The 27,640-nt window shown below is 43.3% G+C and overlaps 1 protein-coding gene across 1 annotated transcript; it reads left to right on the forward strand.

Moving 5' to 3' along the window:
• The first annotated feature begins 218 nt into the window (after positions 1-218).
• On the forward strand, positions 219-18,924 carry GLRX3 (glutaredoxin 3). Its single transcript, XM_065843970.2, has 11 exons — positions 219-347; positions 5,624-5,732; positions 8,614-8,688; positions 9,298-9,496; positions 13,586-13,758; positions 13,849-13,910; positions 15,060-15,117; positions 15,930-15,982; positions 16,969-17,008; positions 17,091-17,183; positions 18,651-18,924. The coding sequence occupies exons 1-11, from the start codon at positions 229-231 to the stop codon at positions 18,699-18,701; spliced, it is 1,032 nt and encodes a 343-aa protein (XP_065700042.1). The 5' UTR covers positions 219-228; the 3' UTR covers positions 18,702-18,924.
• Positions 18,925-27,640: the final 8,716 nt, after the last annotated feature.

Raw genomic sequence — 27,640 nt, forward strand, 5'->3', positions numbered from 1 at the left:
ATAAGCAATGCAAGAGCATCCAGTCTTTGGAGCACTGATGGAGGATGATCCCCAGCGCTGATAAAATAAAGAATGCCGCTTGACGGTCTAATTGACTCTGCTGTTAAGTTTATTTCTCCGTTTCAGTGTTATATTTAGATTTATGTTCACTAATTTCCCGCTGTCACCAGCACAGCGCCCGCCCCTCACACAGGCGGCGCATGCGCGGAGGCGGGGCCTCGGGGGCGCATGCGCGGCCCCGCCCCACGTGACCCGGCGCGTCTCCCCGTTCCGGCCATGGCGGCGGGGGAGGTGGAGACCGCGGGCTCCGCCGAGCAGTTCCAGCAGCTGCTGCAGCACAAGGACGGGTGAGGCGGGCACCGGCACCGGGGACCGCACCCGGGAGGGATGGGGGGCGGCCTGCCGGGCGCTCAGGGAGCGGGGCCCGCTCCCGGGAGACCCGGCTGGGGGCGGCCTGACTGGAAGGGCCGACCCGCCGCGCCTCAGGCCCTGGGGGATAAGGCCCTTTCGGGTTTGTTCCCATCTGCTGAGTACAGCGGGCCCGGGGCGCCTCCGAGCTGGATCAAACCTTGGCGGGGAAATAGAGAAAAAACAAGCCCATAGGTTCGATAAGGGTTTCGTTTTGTTTTTTTGACCGGTTATGTTTTAAGCGCCCTTTTTCTGAGGTGCAGCCTGTGAGTTTGTGGGAGGGCTGGACTGGTCAGAAGCTGCAGCTTTAAACCTGCTTGGCAGGAAAATTATGCAAACCAGAATTTTCATGCAACATGTGAAGTTTTTTTCTCCTGAGCCCTACGGTGTCAGCAAAACAATTATTGTACATTTTCAATGAAAACAGCAGCATTAGGTCATTTATTGAGCAACAACGTGAAGCTAAATTGTTCCGTTCTTGTGCAGCAGGAAGAGTTCCTCATTGATCTGGTTTTATGCTGTAATAGGGGTAATGGGGCTCTCTCCATTGGCAGCTCCGTGTGGGGTCACTAATTGTCACCACTGGGCTCTTGGTCTGATGTTACGAGTCTTGGGCACTGATCCTTTGAGCAGAAATTCTGTGCACAGCTTCTGTAGGAAAGACTTGCAATGACTACTATAATTAAAGAATAACAGATATTCAGGTGCCTTACTGAAACAAGACAGGTTAGATTACGAGTTTTGCTTGTTATGTTGAATCAAAAGTGTGGTAACTATTATTATTATCTCTGAATCCAGTAGTTGAGGGTGTATTTAACTAGGCTTTGTAAGGCATATTAAAGTGCTGAGTCAAAAACATTTCCATGGCATTTAGCTGCTGTGTTAGCAATTGGCCTTTGAATGAATAAAGAGAGAAAACTGGTCAAATAAGTGGTTTAAAAAGGGTGATGAAACTACCACCATTGCATTCTTAAAGAGAGCATAAGGAGACATGGAAAAGTTTTGAGTATGGGAAGAAGAAACTAGATTCTCTGAAACTTTCTGCATGACTCTAAGTTTTCTTTCTGGAATTATTCTTCAAATGAATTGAGTGGGGACATCCCAGAGGAAAGTCCCATCTCACACGCACTGAGACACTGAAATGAAAATGGCTTTAGGAACAAATACAATATTTTGAAGTTATTTTCGCACCCTCCCCCCCCCCCTAATTTTTGCATTCCCTTTGTCCACAGAACATGTTTCAGTTTTCACTTTAACAGACTTGATTATTTTACGAATTTTTTCTGGTGCTAAGATGAATTGATAGTACTGATAGCTCTTCTGCATCATTTCAAAATATTTGGGTTTGGTTTTTGTTACTACTAAGAAACCAAACAAACCTGCACTCACAGAGCGTAAAAAATACCTCAGGTCATATATATATACATATATATATATATATATATATTTAATGGTTTCCCCGTTTCTGGATGGTGGTAGAACTTTAAAAAATGCATTGGCTGACTTAAGGTACCTTCTGTATTTAGATTATCAAGTGAATTTGAAAGTTAATGGTGTACAAAAGTAGTTTTAAACATTCACTTAATAAAGAGGGAAAGGAGAGAATTTCTTCAAGCAAATATTTTTCTCTTGAAAGATAAAGCTTGAGACTAAGAATGTGCTGAATTTTTAAGGCTAAGCCTAATGCGATTTTTTTTTTTCAAATGAACTTCCTGTTTTTTCCAAGCTAATAGAATTCCCATTCATCAGCTGCAACGGCCAGCATTTTATGTTGACAGTTTCATAGGAGATCTTGTTTCAGGAAATTAACCTTTCTGACATCAAGTTATTAGTAAGCTTTATGTTATGGAATAAGCGTAAATTTCAAGGTTTAATTCTTTTCAAAATGCATCTGGATTTTATGGCTGCAAGAAATGAACTGAACCAATGTCTTCAAAATTATTGAACCACTTCTGTTCTCGCTGTGTCATCTATTGTTTTACTTTTAGAAAAATCAGCTTATAAAACCAAGTAACGTGGGCCGCCTGTCAGAAAGATCATAAATACTTATGAGATATTTGCCTGTTGGCCCAAGAGGAGGGTGACCTATGGAGTGATCATTTTCTGGATATGCATGTCAGAACATGTCTTGCTATTCTGGTTCTGCAGTCAATGGACTCTGTTTGAAAGGTTTTACTTTGTGAGTCTGTCTGAACTGATTTATTTCTTAATTTGTTTTTTAATGCACTATACAAACAAGACTTCGGGCTTTTTGTTTCCCCACCGAAAATGTGTGATACGTCCTTCTGATTTTTCTCCTGCTACTAAGGTTTAAAATAGTTATAGTAAAGAAAGTTAATTTTATTTTTGGGCCCGCAGCTTTTCCTCCAAAATGTGAAATGTAGAATGATATGGGAAGACAGACGTTTGCACTTCTCATAAGATTTTTGTTACAATCCTCTTTTGTAGATAATAGTGGAGGTTTTAGAAATGTCTTGCTTGATTGTAAGAAATACTTTGTGCTTATGTGCTTCACTTTGTTAACTCTCTAATTTTCTTCCTTAATGTTTTAAATTACTCTCGCTGTTTTTCAAGTGTAGTTTAAAGTGCTCGCATACCAAGAGGGCAGTATAATTGCAAAATTAGCCTTGTTCTGTGAATGAATTTGGCAGAATTCCCCCAAAACCCTTGGTGCAAGTGAATTTACAGTATGTTTTGCAAAGACAAAATTCAAGTGCATTGCAGCTATATGTTTGTAAGGAAAGAATAGACTTTGATTGAAAGAGGATTAAACAATTGTGATTATTCCTCCTCTGCTTGTCCTGAGCTGCCATTCATGTGGTCAGCGGTGTCCCACTATACACACTAAACTAAGTGGAGCCCTTGTGGAATATTTCTTGGTATGCAAGAGTGGAGGGAATGTGCAGCAAGTCAGTTATTAGTTTTTTGGCCTAATATGTGGCCACTTCTGTGATTGTTTTCAGCCAGTGGGAGTACTCTCTGGTCCTGCTTGTAGTCTAACAAACGTAACAATTATTTTTTTAAATATAAAGACATTGTGCAGTTGCTGTGACAGCCTGACAGCTTTGTTCTCAGTAACTGAAAGCTGTAGTAGATCTAAGTAGATTAGACTGTGTTGTCAGAAAATGTGATTAAAAAGGAAGTATTTTTGTTCATCCTTGACTAGTTTTCAACAACTTGTGTGAGCTCCTAACGGTGTCAGTAAACAGTGCGTATGTTAATGCTATTGAAGGGGTCTCAAAATTGGTATTTCAAGTGAAGGATGTGATAGACAAGTATGGGAAAACTAATCCCGGAGCAAAGTTCTTGGTAATTCTCTGCATCAGAGCTTGGTCTGTCTGCTGAAATGTTGAACTAATGCTGCTTTTTTCATTTGATAATTTTCTGTCTGTTGTGACTGGGTATTCTCATACATACAGATGACTGCCCTCCCCCCATTTTCCAACCTACCTCATTACCTTGTGACAAAACCGTCGGTTGCAGCATGGGGACATCACTTCTAAGTTATTGTCCCTGTTGGCCGTAAAGTCTTAATTAAGATGTGTCTGTGGGAGCTGTCGGAATGTTGGAGGGCAGATAAAGCTCCCTGTGCCCTAATCTGCCTTGGGCTCTGTCGCTGGGCTCCACAAAGAGTGGTGCTGGAGGAACTGACACACTGAAGCAGTTTTGCAGTTAAGGTTTGATTCTGAGCAGTGAGATCCAGTCTTGGGTTTCTCAAGAAATCCACATCAAATCTCATTTGTAAGTAAATCACTGGAATGAGCCTTTACTGGGTTTTAAATGCTGCTGTCAATCGTGAGCGCTGGCATCAGCCCAAGGAAGCGTACAGCTATTTTGTAATTAAAAAGTAATTAAAAAGAGATGGTTTGCCTTTGGGATCATTGCTGTTGTGACTCGTGTCCAAGAGCATTGGAAGAATCCACAGAGACGACAGCCCCGGAGAAGACGTCTGGAGCTCGGCTCCAAGTGTGCAAGGATGGCACTTCCAGAGCAGAACTGCCGTGTTCCAGAGTGGCAGTTCTTACCAGTCTGTAAACTGCCAGTTTTCATCAGCTTTCAAAGCAGAACTGTGCTCTGACTGATGGCAATTAGGATAGCTTTCTTTTTAATTAATTTTTTAATTTTATTTCTAACAAAATTTTCTAGAATTTCTTTGGAAAAATCCTGTTTGTGAGTGTAGAAGTTCTGTGTCTGAGTTGAGTTCAGGGCTGTATGTGGTCAGGTAGTACAGCTGTTCCATTATCAATGTCAGACTGCCTGCATAGCCAGTAAAATTTATCCTCAAGTTCCATTACTTCAGAATAAAAACCATCAAATAGCTTCTATGGAGTGCTTGCATTGATTACTATCTCTCTTTCTAAGTAGATTAAAAGTAGTACATTATTTCTTTTTTTCTTTATCCGCTGTTATCTAGTGATTTTGGCTTCAGCAGAGTTGGAAAACAGAATTGAAAATTAGATGGAAATATCTTGTCTGTGTTGTCATCAAAGCGTGTTTGTTTAAGCTTATGAGAACTACGTGTGGTGCCTAGGCTGGTGGGATTTCTGTTCGCATGTGACTTCTCATCTCTAAATCCTGTGTGTAACCAATACCAAACATTCCAGGAAACCTTATTGAAGGTGGAAAGGAATAAGCAGTTGAAGTGAATAAAAGCATAAGAATATTGTATTTTTATAGAAGTCCCGGTAGATTTGAGAAGTTATTGCCTTATTTCCTGGCTAAGTAGTAAAGAGGCAGCACTGAGTGGGGAGCGCAGTGGTGCAGCCTCTGCTGTGGAGCTGCTGAGCTTCGGAAAACAGACAACTCGTCTGGCAGAGCTGCAGGATGCCTGGGAGCGGTGCTGAGCGCTGGGCCTGCGGCATCTGCAGCCTATAGTGTACGGCTTGAGCTTCTACTCGTCCTGCCTGATGTTCACGTGGAACGAACTTCTACTATTGAAATAGTAGTGTTTCTTTGTATTGCATTATCTTAACAGTGCTGGTCAGGTTTTGGAATGTTTTCTGAAAAAAACGTTAAAGTTCTCTGTGTAAGTCACAGAAAATGTTCCTGGTTTCACTTGCTGGATTTTCTTTTTTTTTTTCTTTTTGGAAAGGTGGTATGGGTGGTGTGTTTTGGCTTTTGCTTTTCTTTTTTTTTTTTTGGCATGGCATATCAAACTTCTATATTGCATGATTCTTTTAAAAATAACTGCTGTCACTGTATTTGTTTTTTCCAGGTCCCTCGTAGTTGTCCACTTCTGGGCACCATGGGCTCCTCAGTGTGCTCAGATGAATGAGGTTATGGCAGCGCTAGCAAAGGAACACATGCAGGTTACGTTTGTGAAGGTGAGTCTGGGTGTTGAGCTGGTTTTAAACAGAGGAGAGACGTTATTACAAAGTGTGAGCAAAGTATTACAAAACATGGGTGAAGTTGGTTTTGAAGTTCCTTTATGGCTTCATGTTTAAGGATGTGAGTTGCAAGAGAGACATCAAAAATCGGCAGGATGAAAGTTGTGTGTTCCTCTTCCCAAACTTGTTATTGCAAGCTTAAATAATGCCTTCATTTTATCAGTTGTTTACAGAAAGAAAGAAACAAAAGAACAAAACAAACCAACACAAAACAAATAAACCCAACAAGAATGAAACACACACACAAAAAAAACCCAAACCCAACCAAACAAAAACTCTCCAAGATCAGTCTACTAAGATCCACTGAAGGGTTTTTTTGTGCTAGCTATGCCGCCTAACAAATAGGCTTTTAAATTTCTCTATGCCTGCGGTGTCTCAGTCTGTCAGTTCTGTACATTGCCATCTTTTTAAAGTGTGATTTTTATCCCTGGATTTGCAATTCATTTGGCACCACTGTTCTTTTCAAGTGTGCTGGAGATTTCGTTTATTCCCGTGATGTTATTGGTTGGCTAAATAGATCTCAGAACTCACAGAGATTTTCTGCCTGATGCTGCAGATGAGCAGTAATCTCTGTGAAGTTTAAAGGAAGATGAATTTCAATCTGTGCAGCATTGTCACTCTGGCAGTCGTGTAGTGCTGGGTGGCATGAACACAAAGGTAGTGCTGTATTTTTGTGAGGTCGTCTGCACATCCTAGTGCGAGGGCCAGTGTGGAGGGAAAAATGAATGCGCTTCATTGGCATGCTGTTCATTTGAGACAACTTTCTGCTGTTAGTGGGACACTTGTGTGATGGTGAGGGCAGGGAGTACTGGAGCAGCCAGTGGTTTGTGAGTATTTTAATTGGATTTCTTACAGCCTCCAGGTTTTGTGTGGTTCCTGTCTCAGTTGGCGTTTCTCTCTGTAAAACAGGACAAAACTATTTTAATGGTAGTATTTTATTACTTAGAGCTTCAAAAGACAAGCTTTCAACATTTTGAAAATTCAAGATTTTAAAATTTATATAGAGTTGCTATAGCTTTCAGTAGGCCCAAGAAAGTTTGAAAACTCTCAGTTGCCTCTTTATTATTCATGTTTATTTACTTATAACCTGTTATTACTCAGCTTTGATTTATTTTTAATAACAAGTTTCAGAAACGATCAAGTGTTGCAAAAAAGGTAATGGCACCTCCTTCGCCCACCCCCTCACCCAGTATGACTGGTGTGCTTGTTTAGAGAAAAGAAGCTACTAAAACACCTAAGTGACTTTTCTTGATGCTTTTTTATTTGTTCGAAAGGGGGTGTGCTCCTCCTGGAGGATGTATTTGATTTGTATTTGATTTGAGAAGTTCTCTGGGGGATTTCGGTCTGTATTCTGGTGTAGCCAGCCTGATTTTTAATTGGCAAGAACCTCTTGAATTCTTTCTAAATGCAATTTCTCACTTGAGGTGTTGCAGAGCCTAACTCTAAGATCCTTGGCCCGGTTAAAATGAAAATCTGTCCATATCCAGAAATAGTTAGAAACAATGTTTTGGAAAGTTCTATCAATAAGAGCGAGTTAGTGAAATATGAAATTAAATCTATTCTGTATGTGTGAACCTCACCAGAGTGGAACATAAGCATCCAAGTAGGCAGGACATTTCACTGGAAAGGAAAATTAATATTTTAGGTAGAAGTCATTTAATCATTTGCCACTTGAAAGAGAATAGATAATTTGAATCTATTTACAGCTTTTGAATTGTAGGTTTGGTTTCTCAGTTGATCCTCTTGGAGCATTGGTTTACAGAACCAGAGGTGGAGCTTGCACTCAGTTGTGACTTATTCTGCTGGGTTGCTGCTGTATTTAGTGAGTTCATTAACAGCCTATATGGCTGGAGCAAACCAAAATGTGCTGTAATGTGAGAATATTCAGAGCTTTGCTACATTTTGCTTAATGGCGAGAACAATCACAGTGTTTGCTGAAACAAGGAAGGATGGAGCAGGCGGGAGCACACTGTTGAGTAACTCTTGATCCTTTTTCGTTCACCGTATGGTTTGTGAAATAAGAATGTAAAAGGCTTTTTCTTCTGTACACTGGACTGCAGGCTTCTGTTTGAAACTTTTAGAACTATTACTACTTTTAAACCCGACAACTCTGCTGTTGTCAAGCTTGTAGCTTATGCACAGGAACTCACAGATTTGTGTCAAGTAAAAGTTATATTTTCTTGGTAAATTACTACGTTACGTAATTTCAAGGTGTGCATTGGAACACTGAATAAAATCACAACCAATAATCTCAACAAGTCTACCACTCAATACTCGGTAGCCTTGCAGGAGTTAAAAATGAAATGTACTAGACATCAGTAGCTTATTGAAGAAACACTCCTTTTTCTCTTCATAATTTGCAGAAGGCTGCAAATGTCAGTCGTGATGTACTGCACCTCGAAATTAGTCAATAGAGCAAACAGCAAGAATTGCTGTGGGCAGAAAATAAGCACTGTAATCATGACATAACTGGGGTCAATGATTTATGGATTTCAATATAGTAGTAGCTGCATATGATTGAAAATTTACTAGGTCACTAGTGCACCAAAAATTTTATTCGCAGCCTGCAGGCATCTTTTGAAATGTGCAACAAAATAAAAACCTCTGAACCTGTTTTGACACTGTGTGGGCTCAGTGGATGACACGCCAACCCAGTGAGTCTCATTTAAATGCAAATGTGTCACAAACTTCTGTAGCAAATCCCTTTTAAATGTATAAAATGCCTAGAAGAACATTCTCGGCAGGATTGACATCCACGGGCAAACTTTAAAGATTATGAAAATAATGTTTCTCGTTTTGTTTTGTTTTTGTCTTTCAGCTGGAAGCTGAAGCTGTGCCTGAAGTATCTGAAAAACACGGAATTAGCTCTGTCCCAACATTCTTATTCTTTAAGGTAAGAGAAAATGTATTCCATGGGGACTCTTAATATGTATACTTTTATAATACTGCTGCCGGAGGAGCAGGACGTTAAGAACTTGATCAGGGAATGAACACTTATGTATCTGATTTAAGTCTGTCCAATGGAACCTAAAAACGTAGACAGAAATGGTTCTTACACTTTATATGTAATATTTTAGAGCTTCTTTAATTGTTCTGGGATTTGTATGTAGTTTTTATTTTAGTTGCCGTGCCTTGTATTGGGTCAAAACATTTTCAGTAATGTTTCCTTGTCTAGCTGTAGTTCTACAACACGGCAAAAACCCAAGGAAATCATCTTTTGGAAGAAATGACAAGTCTGTTGGGGTCACGTTTACCTGTGATAATAAAATTCAAAATATTTTCTTTAATAAATTCTTCTAATAGCAAATTTGCTAGCATTAACAGTCACCAGCCAACAGAATGGTTTGAGTCTTGGAACTAAAGACTGGCCAGAAGATCAATACACTAACCCACCCCGCATCTGGAAACCTATATGTTATATGGTGGGTTTACTCTATTTTTTATTACAGTACAAATTCTGAATTTAGTCCTTTAACGTGAACCTGTGTGTTGGCTTCCTTAGAATTCTCAGCAAGTCGACAGATTAGATGGTGCCCACGCCCCGGAGCTGAGCAAGAAGGTGCAGCGCCACGCGGCCAGCAGCTCCACACCCGCGGGCACCGACTCCGCCAGGGAGGATCTCAACGCGCGGCTGAAGAAGCTCATCAACGCCGCCCCTTGCATGCTGTTCATGAAGGGCTCTCCCAAAGAGCCGCGCTGCGGTGAGAACCTGCGCGAGTTCGGGTTCAGCGGGGCAGCGCTTGCTTTGGGCTTGTTGCCGGATTTACTCGGTTTTGGGGAGGCACATCCAGACAGTGTTTTTTACGCTTATATGCAGCTGGAGGATTGCTGTTCCCTTAGTTAGGTTTTGGAAGTGGAATCACAGAGATTAGGGGCTTTCTAAAGAATGTGTGCGTCCTCGAACTGGGACGCTTTTCCTGAAGTAGCTCGGTGTTTATTCGTGACATGTTCTGTGTATCAGGGTATACACGTTGAAAACGTGAAATAGTCTGAGAGAACGTTTCACCCAGGCTTCCTGTTGCCATTTGGAAAAAGAAAAGAAAACTATCTTAGGTGGTAAAATTGAAACACCAGCAGGACGTGTTTCTGCTACAGTGGAAATGTATTTTCTTAAAGCCAGTGCTCTTAACCCTTGCTCACTGTTTAGAGTGCTTGGTTATTAGCTAACCTGAAGCGTTGATCTATATGCAAAGCACATGAGCTAGTGTTAAAAACCGAAAGCGTTCAGTACTGTGAAGCTGCCATCCTCCTGCTCCCGCAGTCTCATGAAGTTGCGTTGCAGAACTGGTTTTGTCGGGGCTTCTGTGGGAGCTGCAGGAGGCAAACAGCGGAGTAACACGGGTGTAGGGTGGAGTTTGTTCAGCCAAACAGCGCTTCTGGCAGCTCCTTTGCCTACAGCTCCCTCCTGTTCCAGTGTAGCGCTGGAAGCATTGTTTTGGCAATTAACGCAGCATGTTCCAGGTTGTCTCCTTTGAGTGTAAGCCTAGCCCGCCTTTGAAGTTTATCTTCAGTTGTCAGTCTGCTTTAACCCACCAGTGCTTTTCTTCTGATATCTTAGGGAAGTGAATGTGAGCTGCTGGTTTCTGTCCTGTGTTTTTGTATGTGCTTGTTCCCAAGGACTGTATTCCATCTTGAAAACAACAGGGACCAACAAGCAGTGTGGAAAAACAACCGTCCCTTATCTCCAGAGCTTCACTTGAAGTGGGAAGACTGAAAACGTCGTGTTCTGGGGATGGTGGCAATAAGATATAAAATTCTAAAACTGGGGGGACAGAAAGGCAATTGGGAAAAAGTTGCATTGAGTTCTTTATGAGTACATTTGGGGTGTCTACGCTTTAGATTGTTCAGGTACACGTGCTTTGAATTTAACTGCATTGCATTCTCATGTGGTGCTACGGCTAGTGACCCTGCTGTGCTCACACCCGGAGGTATTTGGCACAAAGGAGAAAAAGGCACAAAACCCACAAACCAAAAAAGACATTGAGGTGTGGAGGTTAAGGATAGTTAGATACTTCATCATAAACTGTATGGAAAGCAACTGTATATAACGCAGGTTCATATGCATGTCTTATTATGATAAAGTAGATATTTCTTGAAGCTTTTAGTTCTTACCTTTGGTCCCTGGTACCCCATGAAAAGTGCACAAACATACTTAGCTAAATAGACATATGTATTAAATTTGGAGGTATTGAAATCTAGTGCAACACACAAAATCATCCAAACTTAGAACACTTAATTGTGCGGTTAAATACCGTGCTGGATTCAGGCTGCTGTGATAGTTTCTGGCAGTAGTTGGGAGATGTTAGTAACTCGGGTCCTTCAAACTTCTTTCAAGGTGAAGGTAATTTAAAGTTTTGTCGAAGATGATATAGATCTGTTATAACAGTAGTAGAAGTAATAAAAATAGAATTAAATAAAAAGAGCTGTGCCTTTTTAAAGGTGCGGGTTGTTTTGAATCGTATCTATTTTGATACAAATCACAGACTTGCACTGGAGTCTGTAGTGTGGTTGGCAAGCAGAGGGAGCCCTGTCCAGAGGTGGAATTTGGGATCTTGTAGCTGGTGGTTTGTTCACTGCACAGCCAGCTGAGCCTGCTGTAAAGCCGGGTTTGTCCCCTCGCCTCTGTGTTGTATTCTTTTGGAGGACTCGTTTGGACTGTGGGTACTATTTGTTTATTTGCTTCGTCAATACCGTGATGTATTCAGAGTGTTCTTATTGGTATGGAGTCTGGAGTGGTGTTCCTGATCATCTAGATAACTGCTTAAAACATTTTGTTAGCCATTTAATTATTCCTTGTAATACACATGGCATTTCTTCAGAAATTCAACCTAAATCTCTTGTTATGAAAGTAAAGCTGTTCTGGCACTTTATCCCTAAGCATAATACTTGCAGACTGCAGCCCTAACCCTTCAGAATGAAACACAACCAGTCAATCTCTCTAGTTTGCATGTAATTGCCTACAGCTAAAATAAAGCTATTTTTTCCCCCAGTTCCTTACAGTAGAACTGAGTTAATGTATTGGCGATGGAGTAACCATCAGCAATCAGCCTTCAGCTGTTTACTAATGAACTCCCAGATGGATGAAAACTTTCGGAATGTGTTTTACTTGGGGCTGTACATGAACTAAACACTTCAGTTGTAGAAAGAAAAGCAACTTAGATGCTATACGTATAAATACTGCTGCTTCAAATCTCAATAAATTGCACATCATGAAAACTGCAGAAAGCTGTAGTAAAAATCCATATTTCAAAAACTAATAGGTGGGTCTTGCAAGCTGAAATCAAAGGTTATTCTTCTGTGGCACTTGCGTTCTTTTTCCCATTTAAACCTGCTTTTTTATTCCTTTATTAAAGCTTTTAAGTGTTGTCTCTCTTTTTTCTTATATTTGTGTAGATGTTTGTGTCTGCACAGCATTCGCTGGAATTCTTTGAGGGAACTGGTAGAAATGAAAGGTGCATTTGAATCCAAACCAGAATGAGTTGGCAAAGCTAGAAAACACACATTATTATCGCATTGATTTATGGAAAAATTCTCATGGATCCTTTTTGTTGTCAAGGAGGCTTCTGCTCACTTAGAGATGTGCATGAAAGCAACAATGGCAGGTGTTGAAATATTTTCAGATAAAGATAATGGCTTAGGAATGAAGCAAAATTCCCAAATCTTTTGCAATGTTCTTAGCATTTTCCCCTGATTAGCATAATTATCATAGCAGAGCAAATGGGCTGTGGGGGAACAGTAGAGTTGCAAGCTGGGATTTGATGGTCAGTGTTAAAAGTGCAGCTGTTGAGCTCCGTGTGTTGTGAGGTGCTCAGACCTCTGCTCATCCCTTTGTTCCGGAGTGAGTGTCTGCAGCAGAAACCCCCAGGAGTGCAGCTGCTATGGGGGGACCTTTGTGCCTCTGGATGGCTCTTCAGGGGATGATGGTGCTTGGGAACATCAGCCTGAGGTTTCTGTTCAGGTTACCCCACCGAGAATGGACTTGTTGATGTGAAACCGAGGGGGATGTGTGTTGGGAGTGTGTTTTGTTGTTCAAGGTGATTTTGAAGAGTTTCTGTGGAGACCAGTGTTTTAAAAAAATAATTTGTCTTCTTTTTTTTTTAAAAAAAATCAATGTTCCCCTTTAACGAGAATGGTAAATCTAAAATAGAGAAGATGTATTGTTAGTGAAATTTTGTGTGGGTTTCCCTGTAGTGTAAGAATTAGATGATTGTAGATGGTAAATTCTGTAATATTAGCATTTTTGTGCATAGAACTTTTTTAAAATAATGAGATTTTCATAGGAAGAAGATGCTTAGCTACAGAAGGGAGAAACTTACAAAGCCTGGATGTTCACGTTGGAATAGTCAGTGCTTAATATCCTGCTGAGCTAGTGTTGTCGGAGTAGGACACAAGGAGGGTCTGTCATAAAGGAAAGCAAACCATGCTCTGAAAATGTGACAAGGACAGTCAAGTAATATTAAGTACTTATGGGAATGTGTTCAACTTTGCTTTAATTTTGTGTTGCAACAGCAGAAACACATATATGAAGGTTACATACTGGTGTAGCTCTCTGCTTAGAGAAGCACCAGCCTTACCAAGCTGTCTGCGGCCTTGGGTTTTGTGATCCCAGTACTAAAGATGGGGTTTGCCCCTTTATAATATTTGAGGATATTGACAGAGCAAAGAACAACACACTAGAGCTGTTTTGAACTTGCTATCTAGAAGAATTACATTGTTTAAATAATAAGGTTTAGTACAGACATGGGAATGCTTTGTTTAACATTATATGTAATTCTTCTTTGTGTCTGCAGGTTTCAGCAAGCAAATGGTGGAGATACTGAACAAACACGGTGTTTCATTTAGCAGTTTTGATATTTTTTCTGATGAAGAAGTTCGTCAGGGGCTGAAAACATATTCTAACTGGCCAACTTACCCGCAGTTGTATGTGGCTGGAGAGCTTATAGGTGGACTGGATATTGTGAAGGTTAGAAATTGAGAAATTGGTAATCTTGTTAGTTATCACAGGTGTGTTTTTCTTGCTTTTACATCTGATTTTTCTTCTCGATCTCCTTAGGAACTCGAGGCGTCTGGAGAACTGGACGCGGTCTGTCCGAAGGCGCAGAACCTGGAGGACAGGTGTGATGTGTTTGTTAGCGTTGGAGGGTTCCTGTGTGTTCATTTATATAGGGGCATCCTGTTCTTTGACTTTATCAGAAATGCATCAAGATTTTCCTTAATTACAGAACTCCTGCAGTTGTTTGATATGTTCCATTTTATATACAGCAAGCACCACTTAATATAAGCTATACTGTTCCAATACACTTTACTGATTATATTTGTAGTTTGAAAATTTTTAATTGTAACAGGAATATATAGATTTCTTCTTGTCTCTCTTTAAAGAATTTATTCTTTAAAGATAACATGGAAGATCATCTGTAGAGCATTAGTGGCTTTTGTTAGCTTTATTTGGCAAAGACTTCATAACTATGATGTCACTGGGGAAAACACCAAGGTTTTTCTCCTCATTTTTCTCAATTACTCATGTCCTTCAGTTCCTGTTTCCTCTCACCGTGCCAACATGAATATTCACTGCAGCAGTAGCCAGTGTGTTCCTTCCTGAATCAGGTGTAATATGTAGAAACCAATTTGTCCTCGTTTTTACAGCAAGTGGTCACCTGTTGTGCATTTTATAGAGGTGGTTCGTCCTTAGCAGGAAACAGTTGCCCAGGAGTCCTTGCTGACTCTTGCCATGGGTTGTCCAGAAAACATTTCCTAAGAGGAGCAGGAGAAGGGGGGGTGTGAGGGCTGTGCGGACAGACAAGGTGCACTGGGGAAACCAGAGCGATTCCCCAGTTTCGGTGGTGGTTAGGCCATGGCTGAGGGACAGCTCATGTGGCTCTTACTCTGCAAAAGATGTTCTTGCATGAAGAATGAGAAATTCCAAGTATTATGTTCACTCTGTGCAAAAGCAATATGTCACTCAATATAGACATTATATTTATAATATCCTAAAATGATGTTTCCATTAAGCTGACTGCTGCTTGCTACTTAGAGGTCAATCTAGAAAGGTAGATTGTTGCTTTAAAAGTATGAGGATAGTTCATATTCATTCACTGGAGTTACTGTAGGCAACTCTAATGAATAGAGTTGCTTATAATAATACATGAAGTGCATTTGCTAAAGCTGTAAGATACCGTCTCCCACTTTCTGTTTTTCCATTGAAACAAAGCTCAGGATAAGAACCAAACTGATTTTTTACGTCTTTCTTTCTTATGCCCTCTGTAGACTTAAAAACTTGATAAACAAAGCTCCTGTGATGCTTTTTATGAAGGGAAGCAAACAGGTAAGATTAAGTTATATTTAAGTTATATGACGTTATATGCATATTCAAAGTCAGCAGGGGATAAATTGTTCCCTTTTGAGCAAGCACTGGGGTTCCTCCCATCAAAATTACCTGAACAGCACCCAGCTTGTCTCAGACTTCGCCCTGGAGTGCCGTACCCTGAGCAGCGATTGCAGGGACTGATTCTGCTTGAGCTACTGGTGGAGGGACATTGCCAAGAAGAAGGCATAGTCTGGATTAAAAATTCAGTATCTAAAAAATGACACGTGTTCTGTGGCCTTGCGCTGTCAATATGAAGAGTTTGCAGTAGTTACTTTCAATTATTAATTGCAGTTGGGAGTTGCTGTACATGTGATGTATTTATCAGTTGACCTATAGGTTGTGACTCTTTCCAGAATAGAAAGTAAAGAATATTGTAGGTCTCAAAATGCCTTGTATGCATTTGTAAAATAGATATATTTGTACCCATCCTATCTATAGCTTTGGCATTTTGAACATTCAGAAAATAATCAAGCCTAGTGTTGCAAAACCTGGAAAACTGATTCACCTTGTGTATCATTTCACATCACAGCTGAGAAAAGTGTTAATATTCTAGAAGTTTTTGTGCGTTTCAGCAGGGTATGTCAAGAGACATCTAGTACTGTTTAAAGCTCAAAGGATCTAAAGAATGAGAAAGGAGTTAGCAGTATTGCTCATCCAGTGGGGTCATCACTAGGGATAAATTGGTAATAGCTTTGGTGTAGCTTGAGGAGCTGAAATTTTGTGGATTAAATATGGCAAATGTTTTACTGTATGTGTGTTTTGCGTTCTAGATGGCAAGATGTGGATTCAGCAGGCAGATTATAGAAATCATGAACAACACTGGGTGCGTAAGTGGGGGGTTTTAATTTGGGAAACCACTTCTGTTTTTAAAAATACATTTTATAAATAAAGCCTTTGGCAAATACTAATGGAAGACTTCCCAAAAATCATTTTATTTGTTTAAGAGTATTTTTAAGTATCTTCATGTAAAAGCCCTTGGTGTAAATCACCACTCCACTCTTTGGTACCAAGTCAAATGTGCCATGCCGGATGTTCCGCTGTTTTAGCGGCCTCGTGGTGATTGTCTTGCTGGGACTGAGGAGTTTATTGCAAAGTGAATTTTTTTTTTTTTTTTGCTGTTAACTTTGGCATAAAAGAAGTCCTGCTGTTCTGATCAGCAACTCACCCTAGCAAGGTCCCTCCTATCTGCTTCCTTAACCTCGGAACCTCTCCAGTTATCCAGCCTCAGTTTCCCTCCTCAGAGCCGCTGTCTGCAGTGAGAGATGAGGCACCTCCCTTGGACCAGCTCGTTTCATTTGTGCCACTCATTAGAGGTTCAGCAGTTGTCTTGATTACTAGAGGTTAGAGTGGGCTCCTGGAGATAACCGCTAGCCACGTATCAATATACAGCTTGGAAATCAGCAGCAGTTACTCCAGTCACTGTTCCTTGTTGTCAGGAATCCACGTGCAGGTTATTGGAGAGCACCAGTTGTTGCAATAGCAGGAATTGCCAACCAAAACTCATTTATGAATCAACCAGAGGTCTAACGGACACAGGCGTTTTGTGTTTTTTACACAAGTCTTATATGGAGATGGTGAAGTAGCTGCAGCTGGTTGATTCCTTAATAAAAATGTCCAGAGTGTGTGTGTGTGTGTTTTTCCTAAACTAATAGTGAACCACATTACTTTGAACACATTTTGCCCTATTAGAGCTGAAGCTACATGGCTCGATTTCTTTTTTTTTAAATTTTTTTTACTGTGTTGTGCTCATCTGTGCATTGTAAAAGTTTCTCATGAAACCAGACATCTTTTTGTTCTCTTTTTTTCTAGTGTTGATTACGAGACGTTTGACATACTGGAAGATGAAGAGGTAATTATGTTTCTCCGTCACTGAGGATTTAACTGTTGCTTTTACTGAAGTTGAAGTTTACATTTAAGATTCTTTTCGTTAGGTGCGACAAGGATTAAAAACCTATTCAAACTGGCCAACGTACCCTCAGTTATATGTGAAAGGTGAACTCGTTGGAGGGCTGGATATTGTAAAGGTAGGAGTGGGAGAATCTTGTATGAGATGTAAATTGACCGTTTGTTTAAAACCGCAGAAATGTTTTCTGCCCGTAACACAGCAATTCCTGCGTGGTGGCACTGGGCCGTGAAACTGAGTGACTTGGTTGCTTTTACTGGGACTTCTGTGAGCTCAAGGTACAGTTGAAAGGGGCTTTAAATCTTGAGCATTCTCATATGCCACGATTTAGCAGTGAAATGTATTTTCTTGACAGCAGTCAGTTCCTGTTACTGTACAGCCCATTTTTACCCTCTGGGTGCATTTTTACAGGTTTCTCTTTCTGGTTTTACTACTGACATTGCTTTGCTCAAATAAGGTGGGCGAGACGTTTTTTTTCCCTAGCAAATGGTCTCATTCGTGGAAGAAAGTGAGGTTTATTGGAGCTGTTTGAACAGACCCCAAAGCAACAAAAATAGATCTGCATCTGTTCCTCTGGTTTTTGATTTTTGTAACAGAGCAGGCACAGTGTTCCCAACCCCAAATACTCACGAGCCCATTCTTGTCTGAATGTTTTACAGCCAGTTCCTCAGACATTGTAACTCCTGGGAAGCTACAATCAATAAATCTCATTTAATTCTAAAAATGCTGGTATTACTTAAATTATATAGATTACTTTAATTGTATTTATTTAACAAGTGTGTGGGTTATTTCAGTGATCAGTAAGTATAGTCTTGGGCATTGCGCAGATGCTGCAAAATACTCGTCTTGCTGGTATTTAAATACAACTTGTCTGTTGGCGTTGCTGGACTGTGTTCAGTTCACACCAACTTGCAGGACTAGATGAATTGTCGATATTCTATAATATAGCATAATATGCAATACAATTGAGACAGTTATTTCTCTTGAGATGTGGGGAAAGAACATATACTCTACAACACAGGATTTTAAAACCATTTCCTGGTGTTATCTATCTCTTTAGTATGTTTACAGCCTTATGATTTGAGTGTAAATCATGAAGATAATATGGGCAAGCATTTCTTATTTAGGGCTGCCCCTTGTTTGGGACTCTTACAAATCTCTTACCGTGTTCTTTCTTTTAATGTCTGGTAGGAACAAAATCTATCAATGGATGGTCATTTTTTTCATTTTGTAGGAAGCATTTTGGATGTTGTAACATTTTGTATATGTCTAAAATCTACCTTGAATTCCGTCTAGAAGGAGATATACCAGGGGATTTACCTGGTGAAGTTGATAACAACCGATTCTTTTGAATTCTGTTCACTAAATTAGTTTTCTCTCCTACTAAGTAGACACAAAACAGAATAGAAATACAACATTATGAACTTCAGTGTCTTGGTCAAGAGGGACCTCTAGTGAATCGCTAGTGCATTCACTTCTGTGCATTCATTTAGTAGCCAGTGAGTTGACTCCGTTACTCGTGAGCTGTCCCTACAGCTTCATCCCAAAATGTACCCAGAGAGTGACTGCTGTGTGTATTTCTTTACAGGAACTAAAGGAAAGTGGTGAATTGTTGCCTGTTCTGAAGGGAGAAAATTAACAGAGAAGGACATCAATGGGAACAGAAATACTTGGAACAGTTATTTGTGTATAGATTATATTGGAGCAACATACAACCTAGCCTTGTGGAACTGGTGGGGAGTAAATAAAGACAGCTCATGTACTTTATGTTTCACAAGACCGTGTCATGTATGAAAATGTTTCCACTGAAGATACAAAAATGTCAGGATCTTCAAATTCGATTAAAATATAATGCTCAAGAACTTTGGTTTGTTATTATACCCTTTCTGTGTGTTCATTGCATCAAGATGTTTAAGAATTGAGTAATTACACCACTCGCAGTTACTGCATAGGACTAAATTGCATCTTTTTTGGGGCTCAGCTCGTTAAGAGAATATTAATGGCTGTACCTCTGTGGGATGGAGCATCATCATTTTCTGTCCCTGTTCATAATTGTTTTCATTGTCTAGTGAGCGAGAAAAATCCTATTGAATCCTTAATCCAGTGTATCATTATGAACTCGTTATTAACGAGTTTCAGCTGTGTGCTCTGCGTCTTCATTACCTAAGTAGGTACAGTAATTGTTAATTTTGGATGTTTAACCTGTTTTAACGTCGCTTTTTGGACGTATTTAAATGACGGCAGAAATGAGCCAATGAACGCAGTGCTTAGGCCGGTCCTTGGGTGCATCGTCAGTGCTCCTGCTGGTAGACGGCAAAGTTTAGTTTCTAGGCTGAGACTTGGGCACTTTAAATCATTGTGTTAGTACAGGAATCCTCCACTTCTGCATTCAGAGGGTTTAATTTGGTTTTAATCCTTCTTTTCATACGTGTGATGCTCTGACAGAGGATGGACTCTAGTAATGGGGTTAATGTCAGCTCCAGCACAGGTGGGTTTACAGGAATGAGCAGGAGGGAACTTCTCTGCCAGAGAAACAGTTTTGGCTGTTAGCGTCCGTGCTGAGCCTAATGTGGTCCGTATTTTGGAAGGTGGTGTTGTGCCTGTGAAATACTGAAATATTTCTGGTTAATTATGAATAGACTGCGGTATCAGCTGCTGCTGACTTTGAGCTGTGAAATAGCGGTTTAAACCATGGTTTGAGTGTTTGGGTGTGCGCAGTAAAGAGGACAAGGACACCATGTTCTGAGGTCGAGAACCTGAAGAGAAGCCACCTCCCTTCATGAAACCCAAAAACCGGAGCACTGGTGAGCAGGAAAGCGCCGAGCCCCGGCAGGAACACCCTGTGAGCAGAGAGGTGTTGCTGAGAGTGTTTCCCTGGCTGATTTGGTGCCTGTGGAGCCAGCGCTGTGTGCTGGAGATCCCTACCCAGCCCCTCCTGGGAGCTGCGTCCTGCTTGGATGGGCCAGGACTAAACCTGTGTCCTGCTCGGATGGGCCGGGACTGAACACGCACTCCTCAAAATGCGCCTGGAAAAGGTGCCTGAGGGGTGGGGTGGGGCCAGGTTGTAGACAGCAGCTGGGAAGTGATTTTGGAAGCAAGTTTAGGGCTTTGTTACTTAAATTCTATAGATAATCCAAGTTTACCAGGGCCTGAAGCAAGACTGTTAGTGGACTTGGTCCCAGGCTGGCGAAGGTCACTGCAGAGAGGAAGGTGCTCGTATGTGCTACAGAATTCTTAGAGTGACTGATGTTTCATTCAAATACTAATTTTCTGGGAATAATTTTAGTAATTACTATAGAATAGTATCTGTTATAACTTTAAAACAAATTTTAATCGCTATTAAAACAAGCCTTAATTAATCTCTTAAAGCAAATTGCAGATGCATCCAGGCAGCTGTCAGTAGTCACTGTAACCTACTCCATTTAATTTAAAAAAGAAAACCCAAAAAGTAACATCCCTGTGGTCAAATTAGGAGCTAGAAGCTTTAATTAAAACAAGACTAAATACGAAATGATATTTCTTATGCAATAGGTTTCCTTCAAAATTCAGTGTAATAGAATTTAACTGGTTGAGGTTTGTGGAGTGCTGCTGATGTATTTGTAGAAATGCAAGAGGCCACCAGTGAATAACAGTTGTTTCTCTAACAATTTATATTTTATATTCCATATACTGATGTATATGTGTATATATGTATATATACATATACTGTATATATGTGTATATACATATTCCATATACTCTTGTGCTCCGTATGTATTTATTTTTCAGGTGAGACCCCTGAGCTGCTCTTTGTGTTTTGTGGCTGTTCTCTTTAACCTTGTGTGCTGCTCACCTGAGGGTCTCCAGCTTTGGTAATCAGCACCGTTTGGTGTATTTGGTACAAATTCTTCTCTTGGAATTCATTGCAAACCCACTCTGTGTGAGTTAAGAGGGCACTGTGGTGTTTCTGGGGACAGAACCAGTCTGTCTGGGAACAAGCACTTTTGAAAGTGCTGGATTTGGAGTGTTTGGGGGACACTCACGCGGGGACCACGGTGGGGGAACCCATCCAGATCGGGGTATTTAATGCAGCATCATCCTCCAGCAGTTTAATGGTGAGAGGATCACATCTGAATTTCACGCTGGTGCTGGTAAAGCAGCGCAGGGTCCTCCGTCTCTAGGACAGGCTGCTGCGTCTGGGACCGAAGCTTGGCTTTAGATGGAATGGAAGGCACTGTGGTTTATGAGCACGTGTAACGAGATGGAGATGGGGCGGGATAACGAACGGAGGGGTGAGCAGTGCTGGGGGCAGTGGGGCGGTGGCACCTGGCACCAGGGTGGCTGCAGGTCCCTGTTCCACTCTCTGCACACAGGTTGTCTTCTCCAAATGCATTTCTTGGTGCTCCACCCCAAATACCTCCTCAGCACAACAGTGCATGTAATGCCAGAGCTGTTTTCTGTGAATGGGAGTGATTTGGGCAATAACGGTAGGTGGGGTTCCCAGGGCTCTGAATGGGAACGTGGGGGTGTGGGGCTGGGAGACACCCGGGGGAAAATGGGTGTTCTGCACAGCAAGGAAAAAGGCACTGAAGCGTCGGAGCTACAGGTGAGGAGGTGAGTGAGGCTTTGAGCTTTTGTGGATGCCGAAAAGGGCACATTTTACTGGGGAAGTGTTTGACGTTGGTGTTTGGGTGCAATTCTGGTTTCCTCAAAACCTGACCTGGGAGGGGTGACATCCAACACTGAACTTCTGCTGGGGGCTTATGCACAGGAGCACAGCTGTGTCACCAAAGAGTGTCCTGTAAGGGCTCCTTGAGGGGCAGTTTTGGGCCCCTCACCCCAAGAAAGCCCTTGAGGTGCTGGAGCGAGTGGAGAGAAGGGAACGGAGCTGGTGAGGGGCTGGAGCACAAGTGTGATGGGAGCGGCTGAGGGACCTGGGGGTTCAGCTGGAGAACAGGAGCTGAGGGGAGACCTTCTGATCTCTGAACTGCCTGAAAGGAGCTTGGAGCCAGGGGAGCCGGTTTATAAAAGGGAATCTTCATCCCTGAGTGCAAGCGCCGAGCAGCCGGGTCAGTTGCTGAAAAACACGGACTTTGGGTAAAAAAAACCATCCCGGAGTTTTTCCCTTTTCCCAGCGCGGCAGTTCCGCTCCTGCCCGCGCGGGGGCGCCGCGCTCCGCCGACACCTGCGGACCAGTCGGCGTCTTTTACGCTTATTTATGGGGTCGCAACAACAACAGGAGCTGCGCACGGTTGCTGGTAAATCCCCCTAAAGGCGGTTCGCGGGGAGTGCCGCACCGTGCCGGGTCACGCTGGAGATCAGGATGGATTAGTAAATGATTAACGAGGCGGTTCTGGATGGAGGGGTGAGGGCAGACACGGCAGCGGTGTGCGGGGGTATGAGAAGTGCGAATGGGGACGGGGGGCGGCTGCGATGGGACCGAGGTGGGGGGTGACAACAATGACCTTGGCTGGAGTGGTGTCACTGGGGATGGGACAGCTCTGCAATCGAGCGGTGTCACTGGGATGGGACAGCTCTGCAATCCAGCCGTGTCACTGGGGATGGGACAGCTCTGCAGTCCAGCCGTGTCACTGGGATGGGACAGCTCTGCAGTCCAGCCGTGTCACTGGGGATGGGACAGCTCTGCAGTCCAACGGTGTCACTGGGATGGGACAGCTCTGCAATCCAGCCATGTCACTGGGGATGGGACAGCTCTGCAATCCAGCCGTGTCACTGGAATGGGACAGCTCTGCAGTCCAGCGGTGTCACTGGGATGGGACAGCTCTGCAATCCAGCCGTGTCACTGGGATGGGACAGCTCTGCAATCCAGCCGTGTCACTGGGATGGGACAGCTCTGCAATCCAGCCGTGTCACTGGGGATGGGACAGCTCTGCAGTCCAGCGGTGTCACTGGGATGGGACAGCTCTGCAATCCTGTGGTGTCACTGGGGATGGGACAGCTCTGCAGTCCAGCGGTGTCACTGGGGATGGGACAGCTCTGCAATCCTGCGGTGTCACTGGGATGGGACAGCTCTGCAGTCCAGCGGTGTCACTGGGATGGGACAGCTCTGCAATCCAGCGGTGTCACTGGGGATGGGACAGCTCTGCAATCCAGCGGTGTCACTGGGATGGGACAGCTCTGCAGTCCAGTGGTGTCACTGGGGATGGGACAGCTCTGCAGTACAGCGGTGTCACTGGGGATGGGACAGCTCTGCAGTACAGCGGTGTCACTGGGATGGGGCAGCTCTGCAATCCAGCGGTGTCACTGGGGATGGGACAGCTCTGCAATCCAGCGGTGTCACTGGGGATGGGACAGCTCTGCAATCCAGCGGTGTCACTGGGGATGGGACAGCTCTGTGTCCTGTGTGCCTCTGAAGGAGGGACAGGCCAACAAGGATTTCTAGCCACTTGGAAGATTTGGACAATATTAAAATCCCACCAATACCCTGACTGGAGCTGCTGTGAAGACTGAAACTCCTCAGTGAGCCGAGGGACGTTGGGGCTCCCAGCAGCACCTGCCCGCTCAGCACCGGGATAATCCCTGGCTGAGCCTGCTTAACCCCAGCCCGCAGGTCAGGGGATGCTGATGCTTGTGCTGCAAGAACTGGGTTTTGTACAGAAACCTCTGGTACTCAAGCCCACTGCTGCTTACGGTTCAACTTGCAGTGACCTTATTGCTGTCTGCAACTACCTGAAAGGAGGTTGTAGTGTGGAGGGGGGTGGTCTCTTCTCCCAGCTACCAACTGACAGGAGAAGAGGGAATGGCCTCAAGTTGCACCAGGGGAGGTTTAGATTGGATATTAGGAGGAAATTCTTCCCCAAAGGGCTGTGAGGCATTGGAACAGGCTGCCCAGGGCAGGGCTGGAGTCACCAGCCCTGGAGGGGTTTGAAAGGTGTTTAGACGAGGTTCTTAGCAATATGGTTCAGTGCTGGAGTTGAGTTATGGTTGGACTTGATGATCCTGAGGGTCTCTTCCAACCAAAATGATTTTATGATTCTAAGTAAGTGATGGCACCAGAATTACTGACATTAGGTGCAGGTCAGGGTGACAAACCTGGTCCTCAGCTGGTTCGGTTTGGGCTGGAGCTGCTGTGCTGCGTTTTATCCACGATGTGACTTCCAGGCTCCAGGTACAACATCCCCGGCTGCCATGGGGACCTGTGATCCCTCACACCCGCAGCCCCCGGCCCACGTGTGACGGGAGGGAGCAGCCAAAGCCGGTGACAACCTGTTCCTGCGCTTGGTGTCAATCCCAGCTCCTCTGCCCTATTGTATTATGAAATGTGATTATTTTTGGATGTGTGTGAGGGATTCAGGCAGGGACTGAATTGCTCCGTGTAGCAGAATTTGCTCCATGTTCTTGCTGCTTTTCATTCTGGACTCTGAGCAAAGCAAGCAGGAGAAAGCACGGGAAGGACAGTCCGGTTGTTTTGCTGGGACAACTGGAAAATCTATAGCAATTATTATCAAAAGGATTCCTCCCTCCTCCCCCTCGTTTTTGTTTTTCCCTAGGATTTTTCCTGTACGTGTCACTAGATGGAGCCTTCGGTGCGCAGGAGGAGCGGAGCGGGAGTCCGGAGCATCCTCCCCTTCCCTTCCGCAGCTTTTGGGCCAGAAACGATGTTCTCGCAGGTGTCGCTGGCGGTAAACGGGAAAAACGCGGTGGGAAATTCTTCCTTAGACCTACAGAGGGCAAATGGCGCCCGGTGTTTCCCTTTGCGCGAAAAGTATACATCAGAACTAAGAACTGGAATGGTTGAGCGGTTATAGCATTGAAGAGACTGTGCGTGTCATTTTGAAAGCAGTTTTTGAAGGGTGTGCCGAGGAAAGGTTGTGTCTGTGGCTGTGAGAACAAGCGTCTGCATCCGGATATGTGCAGAATTCTTTCTGTCTGGCTTTCCACAAACATTTGCAGCTATCTTTCTTGGGAAAATTATCCAAAATACAAGGAGTTTTGAGTCTGTCTTAGTAAGCTGATGGTTATTTTATGTGGTGGCTTTGGTGGCCGTGCTGATCTTTCTCAGTGGTGTGGCGGTGATATTTGCGTTGGGGCGCTCTTTGCAGTGCTATTCGTGCAGAAACCGAGCGGTGTCCGCGTTCTGAGCACACACGCGGCCTCTGGAAGCCACCAGGAGAGCGGATTACAGAGAACTGGCTTCCAAGAAGATGAAATTGCAACATCATTGCCAAACGAACCATGTCATCTTAATTATTCTTTGCAAATCTTAGATTGCATCTAAACAGTTCGTACATCTTGCTGACATCCAGATGATTATGGCATGCTGAGAAAATGCAGATATAAAACAAATTTTGGGCAAATTGCTTATGTTTCTATGGAGAATGATGACTGAGAGTGAAGTTCTTGTAGAAAACTCTCCAAGAGGCATGAATGGTGCCACATGAAGGATAAATCCTCTGAAACAAAAGATTGCCAGCGGTTGTGAAACCTTGCAGAAGGGGATTTGTGGTGGGTTAATGACCTAGTTGTGCAAATATTTCTGTGTACTGCTTTACTTCTGTGCCCAGCTGAACAGCTCCCGCCGAATTTACTTGAATCGCTCCATTATGGCCTCTTAAGTGGAAAAATGGGAAGATAACTGAATCTTTCATACTCCCACATGCAAGGACACTTTAAAAATCCTTGTGTTTGAGCAAACAGGCAAGAGCTTCTTAATTGCTTAGAAAAAGAAAAAATCGGCATGTATTTAATTAAAGTTCTTCCTGACCTTCATAGGCTTTGCTGACGCGGTGCGCAGTGCACTGATTGAATGGCGTTATTGCAATGAGATGGAGCAGGAGAGGCTGCCCTTGGCTCTCCAGCCGGTCCATGAAATGGGCTGATTGTCTCTTTTCAGGGAGAAACGATCCCTGCCCAGAGCCCCTGCCCACCAGCCAACCCAAAAACACTTCCTGAGCTTTCAGCTGGTGGATCCAGTCTGGTAAAGTAACATCAATGAGCTGAAAGCAACAATATCCAAAGTATAATATTTTTGTCTTCTAAATGAAATGCATCACCAACAGGACGTTAAAGTTTTAGTGAATGTCTGAAAGGAATTCAGAACAATGGAATTTCTCCCAAACTGCCTGAATTAACCTGTGTGTTTCTAAGTTTGTGCTGCGTGGTATAAATCACCGGATAATCAGGCCACTTAAATTGAGCAGCTTTCCCTTAATTTTCAGGCGAACACAGCTTTCCTGTGTTGCTCAGAGTTTGTCTGTGGCCTTTTAAGAGATTTCTACAACCGATTGGAAGAGTAATCTGTCAAAGCCCACGGTCACACTCTCTCCCCAAAATTGCTCTCGTGTTCTGCTCCAGCCGCATGGCGCTGTGCAGCGGGCAAGGAGGTGTTTGCAGGGCCAGCTCACCAAATGTGCTTTATCTTTGGACTAAAAACATCGTTACTCGTGATTCTGGTAGTGATATGGGGCAGGTTAATAGTGGAAAAGTTGCTGCCTGCTGTTTGTCCGTTCTCACCCGGGGGTGCAGTGAGAGCGGCTTTAAGCCTTGAGGCATCTGAATTGGTCATCCTGGGGATCTTTGCTCGAAATCGCTCGTTGTGGGAGGGTCAGGCGGTCAGCCGGGGCAGCTCCAAGGCAGCAGCTGTTTGCCATCGCTTTAGGGCACAGGGATGTGTGGGTAATCCCGGCTGGAGCATCGTTGCTGGAAGGATAAAGCCCAGATCTGGGTACTTGACCCCAGTACCCTCTACTGGCTCGTTCCCAACCGGCTCGGACGCCTCCGTAAAGCACTGAATTGTATGAGCTGCACAGATTCTCACTCCCGGCTGTATTTTGCTATCTGACCCCTTTCTTTAGGCACTTTCTTTAGGCACTCTTTTTTGCAATGCTTCTTTTTTAAGAATGAAGATTTATTGAGGATGAACTGACCTCGTGTGCCCGGACACCTGAGCGGCTCTTGCTGCCAGTTACCTCCCTGGCTCAACACCTCTTCTTGCCCTAATTCCCACTAGTTCCTTGGGATAGTTTTTGTTCCCGGTGCTTGTTCTTCCCATGGTCTAAGTCTTGGTGAGCAGCAATGGAGCTCAGATCAAACTGTAGTGTTTTGTCATCAAATGTTCCTTGCACTCTCTATACCTGTGAATAATGTTCTGCCTTTATTTGACCAGAGTGATGTCACTAATGCAGATAAAGAAGAAAATGCCATGAGCTCCAAGTGCTGGAAATGCAGGTGATTTCCAAGGACAACTTTTGGATGCGCTGTAAGGTGATTGTGGGGACCAGAGAGCACCAAGAGGACCGAAGGATCAAAGAGACGTGGAAGGGATGACGCACTACCCTAAGGATTTTGTGGCATTTCAAAACAGCTTTGTTTCTGCTAGCCATATTTTGGCATCTGATTAGAAAAATCCTAATGGTAGTTGGCTGGGGAGCTGTTTTGTATAATGTTTTTTGTGTCTCTAGAAGTTTTTATTTGCACTGTCGATTTGAATCATGCCTGGACCTCAGCAGATATAAAGCATTATATCAGATACAGCGTCAGGTGAGTTCTTACGGGACTGTTGGTTGCTATTGCTGCATTTCTCCCTCCTTCCCACTGACCTAAACCAATCTTGTCGGGCGCCCGGCTGCCTCGCTGTTC

This window comes from Patagioenas fasciata, chromosome 8 (genome assembly GCF_037038585.1).
Source record: "Patagioenas fasciata isolate bPatFas1 chromosome 8, bPatFas1.hap1, whole genome shotgun sequence".
Classification (NCBI taxonomy): domain Eukaryota; kingdom Metazoa; phylum Chordata; class Aves; order Columbiformes; family Columbidae; genus Patagioenas; species Patagioenas fasciata.